Source organism: Serinus canaria, chromosome 4, assembly GCF_022539315.1.
Source record: "Serinus canaria isolate serCan28SL12 chromosome 4, serCan2020, whole genome shotgun sequence".
Taxonomy (NCBI): Eukaryota; Metazoa; Chordata; class Aves; order Passeriformes; family Fringillidae; genus Serinus; species Serinus canaria.
In genome coordinates this window covers 12,508,603-12,529,074 of record NC_066317.1, presented here as the reverse complement: position 1 = coordinate 12,529,074, position 20,472 = coordinate 12,508,603, and the positions used below count along the sequence as shown (strand labels likewise).

At 39.6% G+C, this 20,472-nt stretch overlaps 1 protein-coding gene across 2 annotated transcripts in view; it reads right to left on the bottom strand.

The window, feature by feature from the left end:
- The window catches only part of CDS1 (CDP-diacylglycerol synthase 1), a 29,470-nt gene that overhangs the window by 7,494 nt on the left and 1,504 nt on the right, over positions 1–20,472 (bottom strand). The window contains exons 2-9 of one of the 2 annotated variants that reach the window (XM_009101363.4): positions 13,657–13,784; positions 10,582–10,678; positions 7,146–7,243; positions 6,704–6,843; positions 5,092–5,150; positions 2,701–2,783; positions 1,157–1,244; positions 30–98 (exon numbers count right to left, since the gene is read on the bottom strand). In XM_009101363.4, the coding sequence (XP_009099611.2) occupies positions 30–98; positions 1,157–1,244; positions 2,701–2,783; positions 5,092–5,150; positions 6,704–6,843; positions 7,146–7,243; positions 10,582–10,678; positions 13,657–13,784 (762 nt within the window). The remainder of the gene's footprint in view (positions 1–29; positions 99–1,156; positions 1,245–2,700; positions 2,784–5,091; positions 5,151–6,703; positions 6,844–7,145; positions 7,244–10,581; positions 10,679–13,656; positions 13,785–20,472) is intronic. The other variant, XM_050973735.1, reaches the window with a different exon arrangement.

Below are 20,472 nucleotides of genomic sequence, written 5' to 3'. Positions count from 1 at the left end.
GACCATTCTTTGGTCCTGTGCTTACTTACAATAAATCCAAATACAACAGTGGAAAAGAAGCCTCCAATGAACCCCTCCCAGGTCTTCTTGGGAGACAGCTAGGCACAATAGAGACAGTATTAGTCCATCAGTTAAATAATTGCACCCTTTTTTACTGTACTTCTTGATCTTGTTTGTGAAAATTAACCCCCTACTTTGTTTTTCAAAGGTTTGTGTGAAATACTGAATGTCAGCAGCTGCAACCACTGAATGTGATAATCAGAAGAGTATGGCCACAACCCATTCCAGACAAGGTGGGAAAAAGCCAACCAACCAACTTTGGCTGGTGCCAATGGCCAATTTGAGGGAAGGGAGAGCTCCCATCCCATCTGCTGCTGCTGTCTGAAGGCTGCTGTTGGCCTCTGGCTGCATCTGACCCAGATTAAGCCGCTGAACTCCCTTCAAGCAGAAGGCTGGGAGACCTGCACAAGCACACCTCAGCTCTGTTGGAGAGCTCTGCAAGCAAGTGCCCATTTAGATAGTGCCAGAAATACAGGTGTGACATGCCCACTGCTGGAGACGCTCCCAGGAGACACCAGCTTTCTGCACACAGAATGGATAACCAATACAGCAAATAACTAGAGAGACCAGTGTGCCAAGCTGTTACCAATTCTATCGCATTTTCAATTTAAGAGCATTTTAGTATAAGAACCAACTAAATCCCCAAAAGTTAACATGGCGACATAATGAAAATAATTTGTGGCTTTCTGTGGGGTCTTGCATATTCGACCAGAATAGGAAGATTAATGCTTGAGCCCTTCTCAGTTAACAAGAGGAGCAGGTATATATGAACTAGAGGCTTATTTCAAAAAAGTTACTGTGCAGTAAGTATGCAGCCAAACCTGAATGTGAAATCCAAAAAGAATGCAATTATAAATGATGATGCAATAGGCTCAAACTGCATTATCCTGTAACGCCAATATCACATTCACATTAACCTCAGTTTCCCATATTCAAATTTTCAGGAACAGGATAGTCAGTTTGGGATTTTTTAGCAAAGCTGTGAATCATGTAGTGCAGTGTAAAGTATTTTTTTCCATTAACATGTTTTTGAACAAGTAACAAAATTGCTATAAATTGTAAAAGCTTGTTAGCAAGGAAGTGCCTAAGCACCTACCTTAATTAATGGAGTTCTGCCAAAGAAGAATCCAAAAATATAAGCAGTAATGTCATTGCAGATAACACTTGAAATTGGAACCAGAAACCTAGAGAAAGACATTAAAAGTTTCACAGAGAAAAACTGCCTGAACCTAAACATCGGACAAAAATTGAAAGAGCCGAATTTCTTTCTGGGAAATTTTTCTGCAGTACTTTGAAGGAATTATGTTTCACAATGTGTTTGCCTTGTACCCCATGAGCACCACACTTAGCTATACTGGTTTTAGTCTTCAGCCAAACTACCTCTTAACCGATTCATGTTAGTTCAAGTTAAAGTGTTATTTTGATGCATGAGCCTAAAACATGAACAGGCTGGCTTTTTCCTATCAGGCTTAAAGACTGGTACCACAGGTAAGAAGAAATCAACATGTTAATGTTTTTGGTAACATCAAGACAAGCAAGTTACTCAAAAAGTTTAAATGACAGCTAAATTTTAAAAAATTAGTTTTCCTTATATTTTTTCTCTTCTTGTCAGTTTGGAGCAGCTTTTAAAGTGTTCTTTGCATGCAGAGTGCATCTGAAGTTGTTATTCAAGCCTATTAGGCTCTCTTTTTCCCCCTCCTTTTCAAAGCAGGGATGTATTAATAAGCTAAAAGTCATATTTTTTGATCTCCTGCTGAATTGTCTAGCAAGAGTGGCAATAAGAAATAGTAGGCTAGCAAACTAGGTTCAGTTTTTGACACGTGAACGTAATCACTATGAAAAGTATTTGTATATAGAAACTTTGTCAAAGGCTTTGGGCTTTCTTTCTAACTGTAAGTATGCCTTGTCTTCAATAATCTCCCCGGATGTACATAATGTCAGGAAGAGGAGAACATACAGCATTATGTCCTTGGAAGAACACAAACCATCTTCCACATGCTTCTTTCTTTCTCAACTTGAAATTTACCCTGTCCCTGAAGAAGAGAGGGGTAAGAAAACACACCCACTCTCTGAGGAGTGGCTTTACATAATCAAGTTTAACTGCATTGCCAAAGTTTAATGTATTACTGAAAATGAGGCATAAATGTTGCCCAACCATTACCAAGATTAAAACTCTTAAAATATTTTAAGTACTCTGAATTTATTTGAACAGGACAGGCTGCAGGGAACATAGTCAGATTGGGGATTTTAAATTAAATGGTCCAACTTCAATAGCTCTGAGCAACTCGAAGCTCCAAAGTAATTGCAAGAGAATTGCTGGATACTCATCTGTTCAGCAAAATGCTGTGGAAACTATCTGACCTAGCATGCAATCAATCCTATTCCCTGCAAGTAAATGAAGTGATTGTTCAAAACTATCAGACTTGTGTCTGTCAATCTAGATAAAGAGGTTTCTGCTTCCTCTCTTCTACGCTTTACCTCCACTCCCAATTCCTCCGATTCCCCTTCCAATTACACATTAATGCTCCTATAATTCGTCCTGCTTAACTGCTCCCACAATTATTCCATAACCAGATCTATGCAAAAGAACCAACCTTCAATGCAATAGAGGTACAAATCAGTTTGTTACTGTCCCCTTACCAGATCATGCCTTCAAAGAGATTTTGGATGACAAGATGAGATTGAGTTACAGTGATCAGCAAAGTGACATGAGTCCATGCGAACTGTTAACAATGCAACAACACCACAGTTAGTGAAAACACCATCCCATAGACCTCCATAAATCCTGGCACATCAGCTACAGGAGCTACTGAGGAGTTCCCCAGGAAGACCATTTCTAGTGATAATGCAAGAGATGTGTGCATACAGTATATCACAAGTGAGCTGGCTTCCTGAAGCGAGTTCTAAAACTTCAGTAGGTCTCTTCAACACTTACCTCCACCCAGAATTTTTTAACATGCAGTTTTAACACCTGATTTAATAAGACATACACTTCTAGCAGGAAAGCAGCAAAGAAGTCTAAGCAATGTGATATTCTGTATATACATATAACAGACATGTTAGAACTGTAACAATAAAATGGCAATGAACTACTCATGAAAGAGTACTGTTACACAGATGCGGAGGTCTCTCATAACTTAGGAAACATGAAAATTCTCAGGATTAGCAAAGATGAAGTGTTTGTTTTTAAGGGCATGGTCATTTAAACAATCATTTAGTTCAGAACTACTGTATGCACTTGGTGTTCAATCTGTAGAGCCAGTGTACAATAAAGTGGTTTTCAAACAAGTTACCAGTAAAAATTCTGCAATAGATTTTATATTCCAAATTCTTTTAAATCAAGAACTGGCAGTTTTCTAACGATACACCAAACTTAAGCACTCTAAATGTCTGGGCCATTTACACTCAAAATGTCCTACTTCTTTAATTCTCTTATCACGTGTGTTTAGCTATGGCAGCCAGATTCTACTTCCAGATAAGACAACTTGAGAAGCCTTAAAGGGCAAAGTGGGGAGGCAACAAGAAATGACAAAAGGTTTCTGAAAGGATTACCTGCTGGTTAATTAACACAGCTCTGCAGCAAAGTTTTAAGTATTTGTACAGTGACATTGGAACACCACCTAAACCCAAATGCCTACTCTACTAGAATCATGGAGCAACTTGGTTGGAAAGGACCTTAAAGATCACATAGTTACAACCCACTCACTACAGGCAGGGACACCTTCCACTAGACTAGGTTGCTCAGGGACACATCCAGCCTGGCTTTGGACATTTCCAGGGATGGGACAGACTCTCCTTTTCTTCCTAAACACTGTGTTGCCACAGAGTAGATATATGGCTTCACTTCATTTTGTTGCAATTCCTGGGTAGTCACATTTTAATGTTTTCTGGGCAGACCCCAAGGCACGTGACTGACACTACACATTTTCACCTTCTTTCCCGAAGAGGAAAAAGTCAAAAAAACATGGCAAGTGAATATATTTACGTTGTGCCAATCTGAAGATGATGAAGTGTTTTGTTTTTGCAGATTAGAAGAGAAATATTATGAAAGCAGCATCTCACTCTCAGGTAAACTCTCTTACAAACAGGGTATATTATTTTGAGTAAAAGATCTTTTTACATGTTATTATAAGGCTCATATAAGCCCTGGTCTAGAATTGAGAATTCTCAATGGTGAAGTGCTACCTAAAGCAGTGCAGAAACAAAAGGGTTAACTGCAGTACCAGAGCTTTAGGAAATCTTTAAATTGTGCAATGCCCCGATTGCTCAAGTTCTTTCAAGACAGAAGCTGTACGACAGTGTTGTTTCACTGTGATTTCTAATCATTCCTACATAGAAGTGGGAGGTGGGGCGTTGTCAGTGGGGTGTTTTGGGTGTTTTCTTTGGTTTTAACCTGTAATGTTGCAGAATTAGTTTTCAACATATAAGATACACATAAGAAAAAGGTTCATGTTGTTGCTTAGCTACTATGCTGAATATTAGGTAGACAAATATGAGATGAGAATGCTGGTTTCTTTTAATACATCAATGATCTATTGAGACACTGCAGAGCAAAAGACCACAACAGCTGTGAAATGTCATGGAATAAATATTTCACACAGGCGTTAAGATCAAGACCCTTCATGGTACTTCAGTGGGGCCTCTAGAAAGCAACACTTGAATCACAAGAATCACTTTCCACACAATGCTGAACTGTTTGGCTTCAGACCTGGCAGGGAGATGCATCTGTCTTCTCCACGAACCTCTTTCATATCAGCATATCACTAAGAGAAACATATCATGTTGGACTTGCACAAGGCCTCACCAAGGACAGCTCGTACAGACTGAGAGGCCACATCCTACGATATAATAATAATCATCATCATTTGGAAGGTGAACAGATACAGTCCAGCATGACTTGATTTCATGTAATTCTCAATCTAAGCACATTTTCCAGGCCGCTCTTCTGAACTATTTTATGAGCATATGGACATGACTGCTTCTAGTGGCAACCAGAATGTGAATGAGCACAGCAAAGTGGGTAATACACACCATGTAAAACTGCAGACGATAGTGTTTCTTCACTAAACTCAAAACAAACATGCAGAACCCTGTAAAACAAAGCAAGTTCAGTTTGTACCATCTTATATTTATTGACACTGAACTGTGATATACCAGTAATCCTCTTCCTTTGAAGCAGTTTTTAATCCCTCTGCTGCTAGAATTGTTGGCTTATATTCAGTTAAAAGTACAAATAGAGTTATTCTCATACAAGACTATGATTTAGATGACACAGATTTAGCTAACATCAGTAAAGAACATCTACAGTAAGCCATCAGTAAAGAACAACCCTTTAGGCACACACAAGGTCCTGTTGTGGGTATTGACTTTTAGCAAAGGAGATCATCACTTTCATAAACCACTCAAAAACCAGGTCAACAAACTAGTTTTGAACACTTAACAGAAATAAATGAAAGGAAAAGACCAGCTTGCCCCTTTCCCCCAAACAGGCATATGACTGCAGATGATGCAAGTGTGAAGCACAGGTGTTGGAGAATTCAGCTGACCAAAAAGAATTTTCTGGGTGGCTAACTGAGTGCTTCTTCTCTCCTGTGGCAACTTCCTGCACCAACAGGGGGCCAGAGGCCCTCAAAAGACCCTGAACCCTGGGGACAACCCCTAAGTGACCTCACAATCCCAACACCAGGGGGCTCTGCTATGCTCTGCCTCCTCCTTTTGCTCATGCCTGGCTTGCCTCAGGTCTCCCCTCACCAGCTCACAAGGCATTATTTAAGTTAGATTCCCCAAGCCAAAGCCAGCTGAAAAAGGTCAAGTCCTGCAAAGCTGGTTTCAAGTTTGTGATCTAAGCACTGAGCAGAATTTTTATTCGGTTTAAGAAAAAAAATCCAAAAAAACCCCCAGAAAAACTGACAGATCATCACAAAGATCAGATTTTAGCAGAAATACTTTAGAAATATTTGTAGCATAGCAGGCCCGTGTCCCTTAAACCAATCTGAGTCTGATTTAATTTTCTGCTAAACTGCATTGCTGAAAAAATGTATTTACATGTTCACAAGGCAATACCCCAAAAAAATACCAACTTGTGTCTCCTCTTCCTAGAAAAAAAGGCTTTTTAAAAGTTTTTTTTTTTGGACAGGGAGGAAATTTTTCCATTAGGAAAATATCGGGATATGTTGCAGACAAAATTAAGACTCAGGCATTTTGACTAATCAGTTTAAAAATATATTAGTAAATCCTATTACTGGAGACCTAGGAGAACACTCGCACAGTAAAGAATCAACCCAGCACAGCAATTACACACAGAAGTCATCTCTACAGCCTGCCAAAATAGCACCAGGTCTTCAGCAATAAAAATTAATGCTTGCCAGCCTATTTTGAGCGCTATTATCTCAACTGTCTCAAGATCATCCCCTTGTTTAGGCTGCTTTCTTCTTTTCAGGGAATGCAAAATTTGTACTCTTCTTTTCACAGGAAAAATGTAACTGCAAACACCTCATTTCCTCAAGCATAAAAGAAACTGGAAGTGCATAATGATGGGGAATAATTAATATTTTAAATTAATATGGGGAGTAATTAATATTTTAAAATTAAATGAGCAAATGCAGCACAACGTTCTTTCATTTGTGTGATTTCCTGCACTTACCTGTTAAATAGAGGGCAAAAGATATAAATCTGTGGTAACGAATGAGGAATTGCAGCTGTTCTCTTCTTTGCACAAATGTAGCAAAGTAATCAGCTACAGTCTCTCCATAAAAGAAGTAGTTCACACAGAGCAAAAAGTACCTACAATATGCAACATCTAACAGTTATTTTAATAAGACAATATATATTAAATGCAATTCTTAAAAACAAAACAAAATAAACAAGGATTTATTTATAACAAGTTAAAAAATAGAGAATAAAATGACAACTGATTTGTCCAAGTTCACAGGGGCAACACAACTACAAAATTCTGTATTAGAGACAGATGTCAAGTTTTATGTTTGCACATGACCCACAAAGCTGTCATTCCACCACAACGGGTGAGGAAGAAGATGATTTAAGTGTCACATCCTGGCTTACTGATGTTCTGGCTTGCTACTCACCAGCTGAGGGATCTAAACCATGGTAAATCATACGAGTGGTAGACTCTGTAACCGATAGTAATGATTTCATGATAGCACTTCACTTGGATGCTTAAGACCTATAATAAGAGAAATAAAAAACTTTGTAAATATGCTGCAGTTGTTTCTTACAGGCAGTAAGGAGCACTGCAGCCTGCATTGAGGAAAGACATTATTCTGAAGTCAAATTCCAGTCAGAAAACAGCTTCAAATCAAATCCAAGGAAAAACTAAGCTCCATTTAAAACTTAAAAAAAAAAATCTGCAAACCACTGTACATGAAGGAAAAAAAAAAAAAACCACATTGGGCTAGCTTCAAGAATATACTTGTGAAATAAGAGAAAGCTTCTGACCTTTCTGCATTAAAACAGTTTGGTTTTATCTTTACATTTAATTCTAGAAATATTTTCTGGGCCCAATGGAAAAAACTAGCTGTGCAACACAGGACACCAAGGTCTTTCACTTGCAAGCATCTCATTAAGAGTAATTAGCCTTTATGATTAGAGGCAAAGCTCATCTAACCCAGGTCTGAATGTCACACCCTGCCAGGCCTTCATTTGTTTTGCTGACCTCACTGCTTCTCTGCGTTGCTGTCCTCAGTCAGGCAGTGTGTCCTGTCATGCCTTTGGGCTTCAAAGGACTCTGCCACGTCTGTCCAATCCGCAGTCTCCGAGCAGATCACCCTACCCAGAGGTATGGGACAGCCAAGCTCAGGGCAAGGGCAATGCCGTGCAGGGGCCGGAGCAGCAGCCTGCCCACGCAGCTGGCGTGTCAGCACGCAGGGCTTCGCAGCACCCTCACCGCCCGCAGGGCTTCGCAGCACCCGCACCGCCCGCACGGCTTCGCAGCACCTGCACCGCCCGCAGGGCTTCGCAGCACCCGCACCGCCCGCAGGGCTTCGCAGCACCCTCACCGCCCGCACGGCTTCGCAGCACCCGCACCGCCCGCGCGCCTCATCAGCGCACCTCGTCTTGCTCAGCGCCTGAACGCCGATTCAAAGTCTTATACCACCTGTTAATTTTGAAGCTCCCCTATCTTGTGCTCTTTCTTCTGCTTGGCCAGCCTTACAAAACCTAAATGCTATAGGCAAGAGCAACATTGCAGGATTGCACTTCACAGTGGAACAGGGCACCAGGATCCAAGCCATGGAAGCCTGTTACCCAAGTAGCCAGCAAATGCAGAGCATACATTCCAGCTCTTTAGAGAGTCTCAGGTCTTATCCTTCAAACCTCACTGGATTACTCTTCCTACAAGTCTCTGGGCATCTTCAGTCCCAGTATTGAGATTTGGTTTTAACATGACAACTCTTATTTAAATAACAACTGTTATTTAAATACAAGCTATTTTATTCCAGTGAAATTAAATAATTCATGAACAAGACTGGTTTTTCCCTCCATTCTCCTTTTTATGCAGTCTCAAATATCAACTTAATTACCAGCTCATTATAATAGAAGACAGACTTGTTGCTTTATGGCACAAAAGAGGAACTCTATTACAATTCTCTACTAACTATGATTACTTTTTGGTTCGTGTCTTAACTTTTTGTCCATAATTGCAATCTCACAGTATTCCATGAACACACAAAATCACCCTGCAAATTAATTAGCTCCTTTTCATTCATAATCATTATTCTCAAATGTAACTGACTACTAAAAGATTGATTGTACAGGAAAAAATAAATAGTTTTACAGCAACCTGCAATTTAATAGGGCTTTTTTTGTTGCTTCTTCACACACAAAAAAGAAAATCCTCTATGAATGAGACAATGAGTTAGTAGTTTGTTATGTCATTCATCTGAAAACAGGAAATATTAACCAGACTAATTCAGGTGTAGAAACTGTAATGCGGAACATAATGCTGGTGAAACAGCATTCCAGTTTCACAAGACACTAGATTTTATGACCTTTGGAAGAAGGGGCAAGTGACTCAGAAAGACTACAGGGATGTTGTGAGGTTATGCAGGAAGAAAAGTAGAAGGGCCAAAGCCCAATGAGAACTTAATCTGCCTGCTGCCATAAAAGACAATAAAAACTACCTCTACAAAGACATCAGAAGCAAAAGTAGGGCTAAGGAGAAGCTCCATCCTTTGTTGGATGCAGGAGGAAAGACAGTGACAAAGAACAAGGAACAAGCTGAGGTTCTTTGCCTTTTTAATGGTAAGACCAGTTGTTGAGCTGGTTACCTGTCCCCTGAGCTGGGAGACAGGGGTTGGTCTCTTCTCCTAGGTAACAAATGAAAGAAAATGGCCTCAGTTTAGATGGGAGTGGAGGTTTAGATTGGATATCAACAAAAATTTCTTCACCAAAAGGGCTGTCAAGCATTGCAAGATGCTGTCCAGGGCAGTGGTTGAGTCACCATCCTTGCAGATATTTAAAGGATGTGTAGATGGGAGCCTTGGGGACATGGTTTAGTGGTGGACTGGGCAATTCTGGGTTAACAGTTCAATTCAATTATTTTAAAGGTATTTTCCAACCTAAATATTTTTAGGAATACCTAAATCCTAAAATTTTTAGAAATATCTAAATCTTACAATTGCCTCATAGGAGGCAAAAAAAAAAGTGCAAAATTTTTGATACCTGAACAAACTTAAAGACAAAAATTGAAGCAGTTACCTAGAAGAACCAATTTCAGTATATTAAAAGCTAAACTCCTGTCTCTTCCTTTCTAAGACTGGCAAAGACAGTTAAACCATCATTCCATAAAAATATCAGCAATTAAAATGGTGCAAAGAAGCAGTAAAGGCTGACCTGCTATGTATGTAGCATGTATGAAGATTATTATAACCTTTTTTATTGTTATCCTCATCACTATTTCACTTCATGACCTAAAAATGCACTTTGTCTGTACCTCAGAAAGGAATCTAGCTCCAAATTACAGATAAATGCAAGGCCACAATGACGCCTCATAGATAAATATGGAATTAAAGGAGCATGTCTAAGGAAAGCCCTTCAATGCCAGTTGAAGTCAGGAAGCCAGGGCTGCCTGATTTCCTCAGCCTCAAAATTGTACCAATCTTAATTTTTTGGTTTTAGATTTTTTCTGTTATTAGTGGGTCTGGAGTTTCCCTTAAATTGGTTTTGGTCTGATTTTTATTTGCTTGCTTTTTCAAACAAACATGCAACAGTAGGTGATACAAACTAGTCAATGAGATGGATGACAGTAGTTAAGCTAGGCAACAGTAATTCAACTTCTTAAAGCTACTTTAATTCCTAAAAAAAATTTAAAATTACAGTATATAAGAAGTCCTTCATCTGTATGGTCCAATTTTGAATCCCTCAAGTGTTTTCAGAAGTATTTACATTTACAGAAATAAAAGACAATTGCTCTGAATTGTCCATGCAGTTTCCTTTCAGCTCAGGCATGATGAATTAAGAGATCAAGTAACTCTTGCACAGATGAATGCATTTAAATAAACTTACCAGAAGCATCAGCATAAATGATCCCAGATATATAATCAGAAAAAAACCAGAAATCATTGCTAGGGAGAGAATTCCACGAATCCACCAATTTTTCCACCTATTAAAAAAAAAAAAAAGCAGCAAGAGCAGTTATAAATGAAAATGAATTCCACTTGCTCTGCTAATTAGAGATTAAACTGTATTAGAAACAGTGGGAAAAGCAGAACTTTTTGAGTTTAATCAATGCATAGCAAGAAACACAGAATCAAGCAACTATCCTACTGAACAGGATGCACAATAAAAGAAATTAAAGTTCGACACCTTTCTTCTTCCCATGTGCTGCCTCAACCCTGCCAAATGTCATTTGCAATTAATTGGTACAACCCCATATTGAAGCTGCTGTGAAAATACATCAGGGACCCTCACGTCAGCTGCAAGACTGATGGGGGCCCAGCCATGCCAAGGCCGGCACATGAAAGAAAGGCTGCCAGGTAAAAAGCAAATGATTCCTTGAGGAGTAACAGACGCACAACAGAATCTCCAAACAAAACCTCCTTTCTACAGCAAAGTAGCTCTTTTGCCAGGTAGAGGGTTATCTATTGGAAGCAGTCCTGTGCTCCTGTGAGCACTGGAACCAGGACAGGAGAATATGTGACAGCTGGGGTTGATGGCTCAAACTAGCTGTACTCTTTTGACCTTGTAGATCTTGGCAGCTGCTAGTGGCCACCTAAGGAAAACAGGATAAAAATTTCTGTTACTCCGGAGTCATAGAATCATTTGAGCCGGAAAAACATTTAAGATCATCGAGTCCAACTGTTAGCCTAGCCCTGCCAAGTCCACCACTAAATCGTGTCCCTGACTGCCACATCTACACATCTTTTAATACCTCCAGGGATGGTGACTGTACCAGTTCCCCAGGCAGCTTGTTCCAATGCTTGACCTTTTTCCTAAATTAAACCTCTCCAAAGATTTAACTCCAAATCTCTTTCCTAAATTAAATTTTTGTAACATCCAACCTAAATGTCCTTTGGCACAATTTGAGGCCATTTCCTCTAAAAGTCTGCTGAAGTAACTAATCACAAGCTACTGCTAAACACAAAGCCCCCGCTATAGCCTGAACCTCTTCCTAATGTTTTGCTTTGCATTAGACTTGTGCTTCGCTGCTTCATCAAGAGATACACTTGGTTCAGTGTTAGTTTCAAATCAGACTCTGATTCCAATGTAAACTTCAATAATTTGATTTTCTAGAATGTGACTCATTGACAGGTTAACGGCAGCTATAGCCACTAATTGGATTTGCCTTAAGTATCAGAATAGAGGCAGAAGACACTTCATCACATGTTTTACGCTTCTCTATGATGTGGGATACACAGTAGCAACTTGGCCCTGGTGGCATATCCATAGTGTGCAAGCCTCCTTCAGAAGAATTCAGCTTCCTTTATGAGTAATGTTAAAATACCACATGTTATCTTGAGGGCGTTGGCAAGCACAGCATTGGAAAGACAACTTCAGTAAGATAAGAACTCCAGAATTTAGGAAGCCACCTGGCAAGTTTATTGTATCCTAACTCTCTGCTAGAAAGTTATAGATACTATTTCTTTCAAAGGTCAAATAAAAGGAGTATCCATATTTCTAAAAGTTACAGTGCAACCCATCCATGCTGCACATGATGAACGACTCTGCTGGGATTGCTGGATACTGAACTGGCAGGTAATTTCAACTCTGGCATTCATAAAGCACCAAGAATTTAACTTTCCAGTCAAAGCACCCTTTGTACACCTTGGTGCAAACACTCCAATAGAGAATTTCAAGCCCATGAAATAGGAAAGGTTTCAGCTGCACCTCTTAGTTGCAGGCTTTGAGGAATCACCATGCAATTTTGAACTAGTCTGATTTGGAGACTTAAGGCTTCCACATTTAACACAATGACTGAACTCTGAAACAGACACTCCTTGCAGTGTGATGGTAATAGAGATTATCACATTCTGCTTACAGCTGGTGCAGTTAAGAAACAGGCTTTTAAAAACCTGAAACATTACATCTGCTTGTAGCTCATGGACATAACAGAAACGGACAACAGATTAGAAAATGAGCAAGGCAAAATACTAATTTCACAGTGCTGTTGGAGATATCTGCTGGAGACCAGGTTTTTCACAAGGATTTGGAAGGTTTTAATTATAGTCTGGATTAGAGAGCCTTCTTCTGACTCTTGCAAGACCTAAGTTGCTTCTAAAATATACACTGTATTTTGCTTGATTTGTTATATTGAGCATAACATATATATGACACCCATATTTATTTTAGTAGGTAGTTTTTTAGTATCTACCACCTAAATGCTCTTTCACTGCGTCAGTGAAAAAACCATGATGCAACTTGCTTGCCCCAAAAGCGTTTGACTGACCAGGTGTTGTAAAGGGACTGCATAAAAATTATACAAGGAACTTTATCCGACAGCCTTCATGAATAGGCAGGCCCACACAACTATCTATGGGTATGTGTTTATCTGTACACATTCACATCCCCTCACATTTGTTGGCCATCAAGATCCTGGGAAGATGGAGGTAGAAACTTAAGTTTGAAAAGAAACAGCAGGAAAATAAAAAAGCATTGCTATAAAAAGTATGGACATTTCAGCTATGATGTATTTAACTGTACAGCAAATTTTTTAGAAGTGGAAATATCACAAAAATCAAACAAACCTTATTTTGAGAATTTACACATCTTTTCATTCATAAACCAATCCCCCTCTCAATCTTGGAGGTAGGATATCAGTTTATTACAACCTCCAGAAATAATAATTGTGTAATTCAAGTTCTTTAGGCCGTGTTATTGCAATGCTCAGACTCAGTAGGCATTTGTGTAAACTGTGTTTACTTAGAAAAGCATGCAATGGGTAAACACAGGTGTATGCAAAAAATATTCCACTGAAGCAAAGCATAAACAGATCAATAATATCCAGCAACAATTTATCCTTGAAATTTTCACATCTACCATATAAAACTCAAAACTGCAGTACAATTTGTAAGACTTAAAACTGCAACATAATCTGTATGACTTTTAGCCACCAGCTGTTAAATTTGAGATCTTTCACTGTACCTGGCAGATAAGCCTGATAAAGCCCTCTTGAGGATTTCTGGAGTGCTGTCTGTTGGTGGAGGAACATCAGGAATATCTGAATCACTTCTAAGGTCCAACTCATGAAGTCTTTCTTCCAAATCCACTTCCTATCACAAAAAAAAAAAATAAAACTATCAGAAATCTCAATGCAAAATGAAAGATTATCAGATATTTGGTCAGAAAACAGTATTCTGAGTCAAACTTTAGTTTAGGAACTGATGATATCTGCATTGCCTTCTAAAAGACAACAATGGTGTACTAGTGAAACTGTACACGCTGTAGGAGATAAATGTATGCCAATAAACATTTACAGGAAGGCCTGTACTTGGATATTGCAACATTACCTGTGGTACTCAAGAAATTTTCAATTCTAGGCATCACTTTTTCATGGATATACGTTTCTAGAAATACTCCAGCTGACATAGAATACTGGAGTTTGCCAGAAATCCCCAAGCCTCTGACACATTCCCTCTACATCTCAAACTACCCTTCTATGGAATAAGCTGAAGGTGAAATGTCACATTAAGAAGAAACAATAGAAAATGTAATGCATGAAAAAACAGTCTCTGTATACAATGAGAAGAGGTTGCTGGCAGTTTTATACATGGTACACTGAAATCTCAGGCTTGAAAACAACAATCCAAAACCAAACCAAGGTGACCAAGTATCCCAAGGATAGCATTATAACTCAAAATAATTTTGTGTATGACTGCAACACTATAATTCTTTCTCCAGTGTTCACTGAGGACTGCTAGAGAAGACGTCATCTAGACAGACTGTGTGTCTAACCCAAATGCAAAACAGGCATTTGGTGACAACGTACAAATTTTGCTGACAAAGTACAAATTGTCACCAACTCTCAGAGCACAACATCAGGACTATTTTTCCCTCAGTTAAAGCCAACACAAAGGGTGACTTCAGTCATTCTAAAGTTGCAAACACCACAGCTCCAGGGAGCTGGAAACCTGCACTCAGCCCTGGCACAGCTGTAATGCAGAGAGCAATCTCTAGCTCAGTGTCTGGCTCTTTTGAGACCTGAACTTCCTGACCTCCCTGACTCGCCTCACCTTCTTACAATCTCCAACAGCTTCCAGCCTGCCCTGGTGCCTCAAGTTCATGAGCTCTTAACAGTTCTGGTGACTGTTAAGTAACTGTACTTTAAAACTTTCTTCTCCACTGTTATATGCTATTTCTCCATCTCCCTCTCTTTCCAACTTCCTCATCTCAGTTCTTTCTCCTTATTTCCATTCTCCTCCATTTCCATTAATTAGAAATTTCTGCTTTTCTTTCCTACTCTTCCATAACAATATTACTTTCTTCCCTTGTTCTGAGTATTTTTGTCACTTTTTCTAAGCAAGCAGAGGCATATCCTCTCTTCTGCCCCCACTACAAGACGCTAGAGAATTTAGGCACTTAGACCGTCAGTCATCCCACCCAAGCCCAGCTTGGTTACTCTGTTGATAATCCATGGCCTTTTCCCTGCAGCTGCACTTCGGTGTAACCTCTGTCCCAGTGCCTGGCCTATGCAAATGACACGAGGCAGAAAATAAAGTTTTATAAAGCTGGTCGCCCAAAGGCAAGGGCCCAGCCCACACCTCGGGGTTGGGCAGAGAGGCCGTGGAGGGGCCAGGGGTCAGGAGCTGACCAGGGTGCTGCAGGCAGTCTCCAACCTCAGACTCTCCCCAGGCTCTCCAGGGACACTGATCAGAGGAAAAACACCATCCTTCCCATTAGGACAGTGCTTTTAACCTTTCAGAACCTGAGACAGTGTGCTGGCACTACACCCATGCACAAGGCAAGTGGGTACGTGCATCCTCTCTTTTTTTAAGTTAGGCCTGGGTTTTTCTCATTCACTTGATGTACCACATACAAGCCCAAGTTGAAATCATCAATTTTACACCACTTACTTCTTTCAAAAAGGTCATCAATGTTTTCCCAGACTGTGAAACTCCTCAGCTAAATAATTAGGCAGACTCTGCCTATAATTGATATGAGTAACAAGAGCAAATAAGCTCTGGTCCAGACTTCAGAAAGTCTGTAGAACACCTGAAAAAGTACATAAATAAATTAAAAAATCACCACACTCACAACCCTGCTATTCAGAGATATTTCTCACAGTGTTGTACCATAGCCTAGGAAGTCACCTATAGATGTAATTGAGGGGATCACAGCTCTCTCCAAAAGCCATGTTTCAACTCCTGTGACCTGCTCTGGAGTGCAGCAAGCTGTCTGTAAAGTCCTAGAAGACACTACTCACTGCACAGATGACAGGCAGTAATCCTAGCCCTAAGACCATGACTTAGCGTCTTTAATATTAATCCCTGCTTGCAGATGGCAGAGATGTTCTCTCTTCTAAGCACTCAGAACTAAGAATATCCCCAAACTTTTTTATTCCTCTTTGGTGTTGCAGAAAACAATTATGTTTAAACAATTAAAAAAAATCATACTTAGTTTTGTCCCTCTGATCTTTAACACGCAATTATCACTTATAAGCACCTCATTATCAGCAATACTTTAAATTTGCTACTTCTAACATCTGAATTCACAAGTGCACAGCTTTCTTCAGAGTATATAACCAGCTGGAAGAAGGGGCCTGTGTTTATCTGATGTGATTTTCAGCAGCTCATGAGAGTTTGGCTGGTGCCAGCCACAAGTTGCTTAGAACCTGGTGCATTTTTTTTGCCTTATATTATTAAAATAACCAGGGGGAATCAACACCTCAACTATCTTCAACTTCCCTGTGCAACATACCTCAAAAATTACCATGAATGCTTTATTTTCCAGTTACTGCTATCACAGCCACAACAATTTCCTGAATGAGGCATTCAATTTGTAAACTCAGGAGCCAAAGAGGACATAGCTCACTAAAAAGCTAGTTAATTGTCTTTTGCATCATTAAGTGCTTAGAACCCCATCACTGCGGGACAAGACTTCCTTGCTAATAATTTTCTAAATTATTTTATGTGATTGATTACAAACATTCCAGTTTATAGCCACAAATAACAACAACCATTATGGAAGGAAACACTAAGTTAATCACTGTAAAAGCACTCAAATAAAAAAAATCATTCAAGAGTCTTGCTACTGCAGCTTGACCTTGTAGAAGCAGTTCTGGAGTTCAGCACAAACCTAAGTAGCCTTTCCTTCTCCAGCTCTTCAGATTTGAGATGTGGCCAAGCTTAGTACACAGTAACATCAAGGACCTGTGAAGGTCCGTGGGAAATGCCATGGGTTTCACACTGTGAGCAGGTATTTAGGAGGTTTACAAAGGTTAATTGAGCACTTAGGACAGCACAGGTTGTACTGTCCTAAGTGCCTAGGAAACCTTTCAACCCCACTCCAAATTAAGTGTTTTATCCAAGGTGTTAGGATTTTTTCCTAGAGTTTTCAAACTGCTGGTGACAGGACTGTTAATTTATATACAGAGAGTGTGCCTCTCCCACCTGCTTGATTCATACAGAAAGTGTCTGTAAGGGGTAGATAGTTTAAGTTTAGTATTCTTAAAAGACAACTTTCATCCTTGTGCTAAATCTTCTCTACAAGACCACAAATACTTGGCTATACAAAGGGGTAAACTCAGCCAGTCAAGAGCTTGACCCTCTATACCAGGAATTCAGAACATGTGACATCTTGCCATAAATTAGGTTTCCATGTGGATTTCTTCTTGCCCACTATATTTTGTAACAGCTTATGAAATACAGCCGTGTGTCATGGAGAGAAAAATGGACCTCTCCATCTTTCATCATCTAAAAGGCCACCCATCTGAACTGCTGTTTTGTACCACATGCCCTCCACTACAATTAATACATGCCAAGCAAACCACGCACCAGAATTATTCTGGTTACAAAGGCACTTGCAATGTTCCTCTTGTATGACATTTTCCCAGGAAGGAGCTCCTAAGTAGACAGCAAATATGTTCTTCTTTGAGAATGTAACATCCCCATGAAGGGCAACTGAAAAAATAAAGCCACTGTCCAACAATTTATGAGAAAAAGTTAATGAGCAAAAGAATTTAGTTATTATCATTTTATAAGTGTAGGTGTTACTCGAAGTATGTTTTCTTCTCCATCTTCAATCTTTCTGCAGTCTCTCTCAAGTTCCATAATAAAGTCAATAGGTTAGTTAGAACATATTGTAGAGTATTTAATTAGCTGTACCTTGATACCTTCTTCTGAAGCCAAGATATCAAAGCATCAGAAGATCCTGAATAATGAAGCCTTTTTTTCCAAACTATTAAACCTGTCATATGCAGAAACACAGGCAAGAGACCTGCACACACTGAATCAATGACTGGAACCTTCTGACCCTTCACTCTCTGCATTAGTACTAATTCACCACCATTTCCAAGAAAACACTTGCTTGGAAATAATCTGCCCTGATAATTATTACCATGCTTGTAGCAGAAAGTATAGAGGTTAGACTTCTCTGTGAAAATTAAAGTGATCTATTTTTGGGGTACTCCAAGAGAAATAATCCCAATGAAGTAACTAAGTGATTCATGGCAGACAGATAGGTTATACTGCAATTAGGAATTTCATTTATCTCAGGTTTCTGAGGTTTGGACATCAAAGATCTAAGCGCCAAACTGAACTTCACAGGTCTGAGAACCTTATCTGGCAACTGATTCCCTGGAAGAGTTGTCCCATGGAACAGAAACAGCTCTTTCAATACCACAAGAGAAACAGCATTCAGTGATTCCAAGTTTCTTGTAGTTATAAATGATTAACAGCCAGCAATGCAATATGATCACAATTCCCCCTCCCTGTCCTACTGTGACAACTCTGTACAGTACAAAGAAGAATAACTGTATGATTTCTTCCAGGATACGCAAATTTTTTGGAAGCATTTGAAATCACTGTCCCTTGCTTTTTAGGAAAGAAAGCAAACAATTGAAATTTTAAAAGAATCATGAACACATGAAGATCAGCATTGAATGCCAAGTCATTCCTCTTTCTCCCAATGCTCACAGAGTATTTATGAAGGTACTTTGACCAGACGTTCTTAGGAAATGAGCAGCCAGGGCAAGGAGCAGGAAGCAAGAAAGTGACAACCAAAAAAATCACTCCTATATGCCACAGGACAATACAAAGAAAACAACCAACTTGTGAAATTGCAGGGCCCTACACGGCAAAGGCATGTTCACAGCAATTTTGCAAAATGTCACCAGCTCAACAAGCTAGTGCGCAACTGGAGATGCTAAGACTTGCAGAGCTTGGGAACTTCAAGAAGCTTTCACAAAGGGTATATCATATTCCTTCATACAAAGCCAAGGAATTTAACTTTCCTTTGAAACTACATCAATACAAAAATAGCTACCAGTTGTTTTAAATTAGGGAAAAAAAAGCATGCAAATGAGGAAGAAAATCCCCAACAGCTTTACTTAAATTCAGTGGGAAATGAGCACCTATGGACATGGTAAGTGTAACATGAAAAGTACCAGATAGTATGCTGAAAACAGGGTTCAAAGTAGAATACAGAAAAACTTTCAAACGTATTTAGTGTTTCTGGAATTCTTCAATAAACACAGAGGGCTTTTCTACTTGGACAAAAGAAGGTGCATGTTGCCTTTATATATATGGAAGGCTTGGTTTGGGCCAACAAGAGCAGAAGTAGAATGAAGCACATACAATCCAAAGAAACAAGTTTTTTCCTTCATGATGAAGGGGATGATGTTTCTGAGCTGCATTCCAGAAAGTAGTGCAAACCCACTGCATTGGGGCTATCCTGAGTAGCTATCAGCCAAAGAACCACTTTTGAGTCCAAATACAGGACCACCACACCAAAAAGGTCATCTCAAAATAGCCAGAGAACAATAAAAGTATCCACTGCTGTAAAGTACAGGCAAGAGATAGAGCATAGAGATAACCATCTAGGAAGCTGTATAATGTGACACCTGTGAATCCTGATGACCAGATGCTACTCAGCAAATCGCCTACAGCAGACATTATGTGTGTGCTCATATTAAAAACAGTCCCAAACTGTGACCCACTGTACAGTACAAAATCAGTACAAAATACTGGTTTATCTCTGCAGTTACCAACGGCACTAAAGCCAACTTCATATGTAAAATCAATCCTTACTGTCACTTGTCAGCCACGATAAGGGTCACCAGTGCTGGGCACATTGCAGATGGGTTAAACAACTACAGTGGGAACACAGAGGGTCCCACAAATAACCCATGAGAAAGTCTCTTGTGCAGTGAAAAAGGCTTTTCATATCTGTTGTTCAAGTGAACACAAATGTATGCACATTGAAATCCATGTCCTGTAACCAGCATCCTGGCTGCATACACAGCACCAGCCTCCTGTCTGCTCAACATCATCCAAAATGGGATGAAGCACTAAGCTGTCAGGTTGCTGGAGTAAAACCACAGTAGGCCTGTAAGTAAGAACAGCATTTTCCTCTCTGAAAATCACACAGGTAAACCAAGATTAGAGGCACCCTTTGGAGGTCTGAGTAGCAGAGGCTTTGAACGGCAAGAATTCTTTGAAGGCAGCTCACTGCACACCTCAGAAATAAACTTACGCTGCAAAATAAAGCAAGCCAGAGTATCTCCACAGAAAAACAGCTTTTGGAGCACACTGTGATGAGAAATCATGTTTAAAAGTTAATTCTCATCTACAGAGAAATAATATGCACACCTATAGTCTAAACACTACCTTATGAGATCACAGCTCTCAATGTAGGACAGCACTACAAATTTGCAAATTCATCGGCTTTGAATTAAAGCAACCAAAGCATGGAATAAAAAGTCTTGAGTTTTACTTTCCAGTTCCTTGCCACAATGCCTAAGGC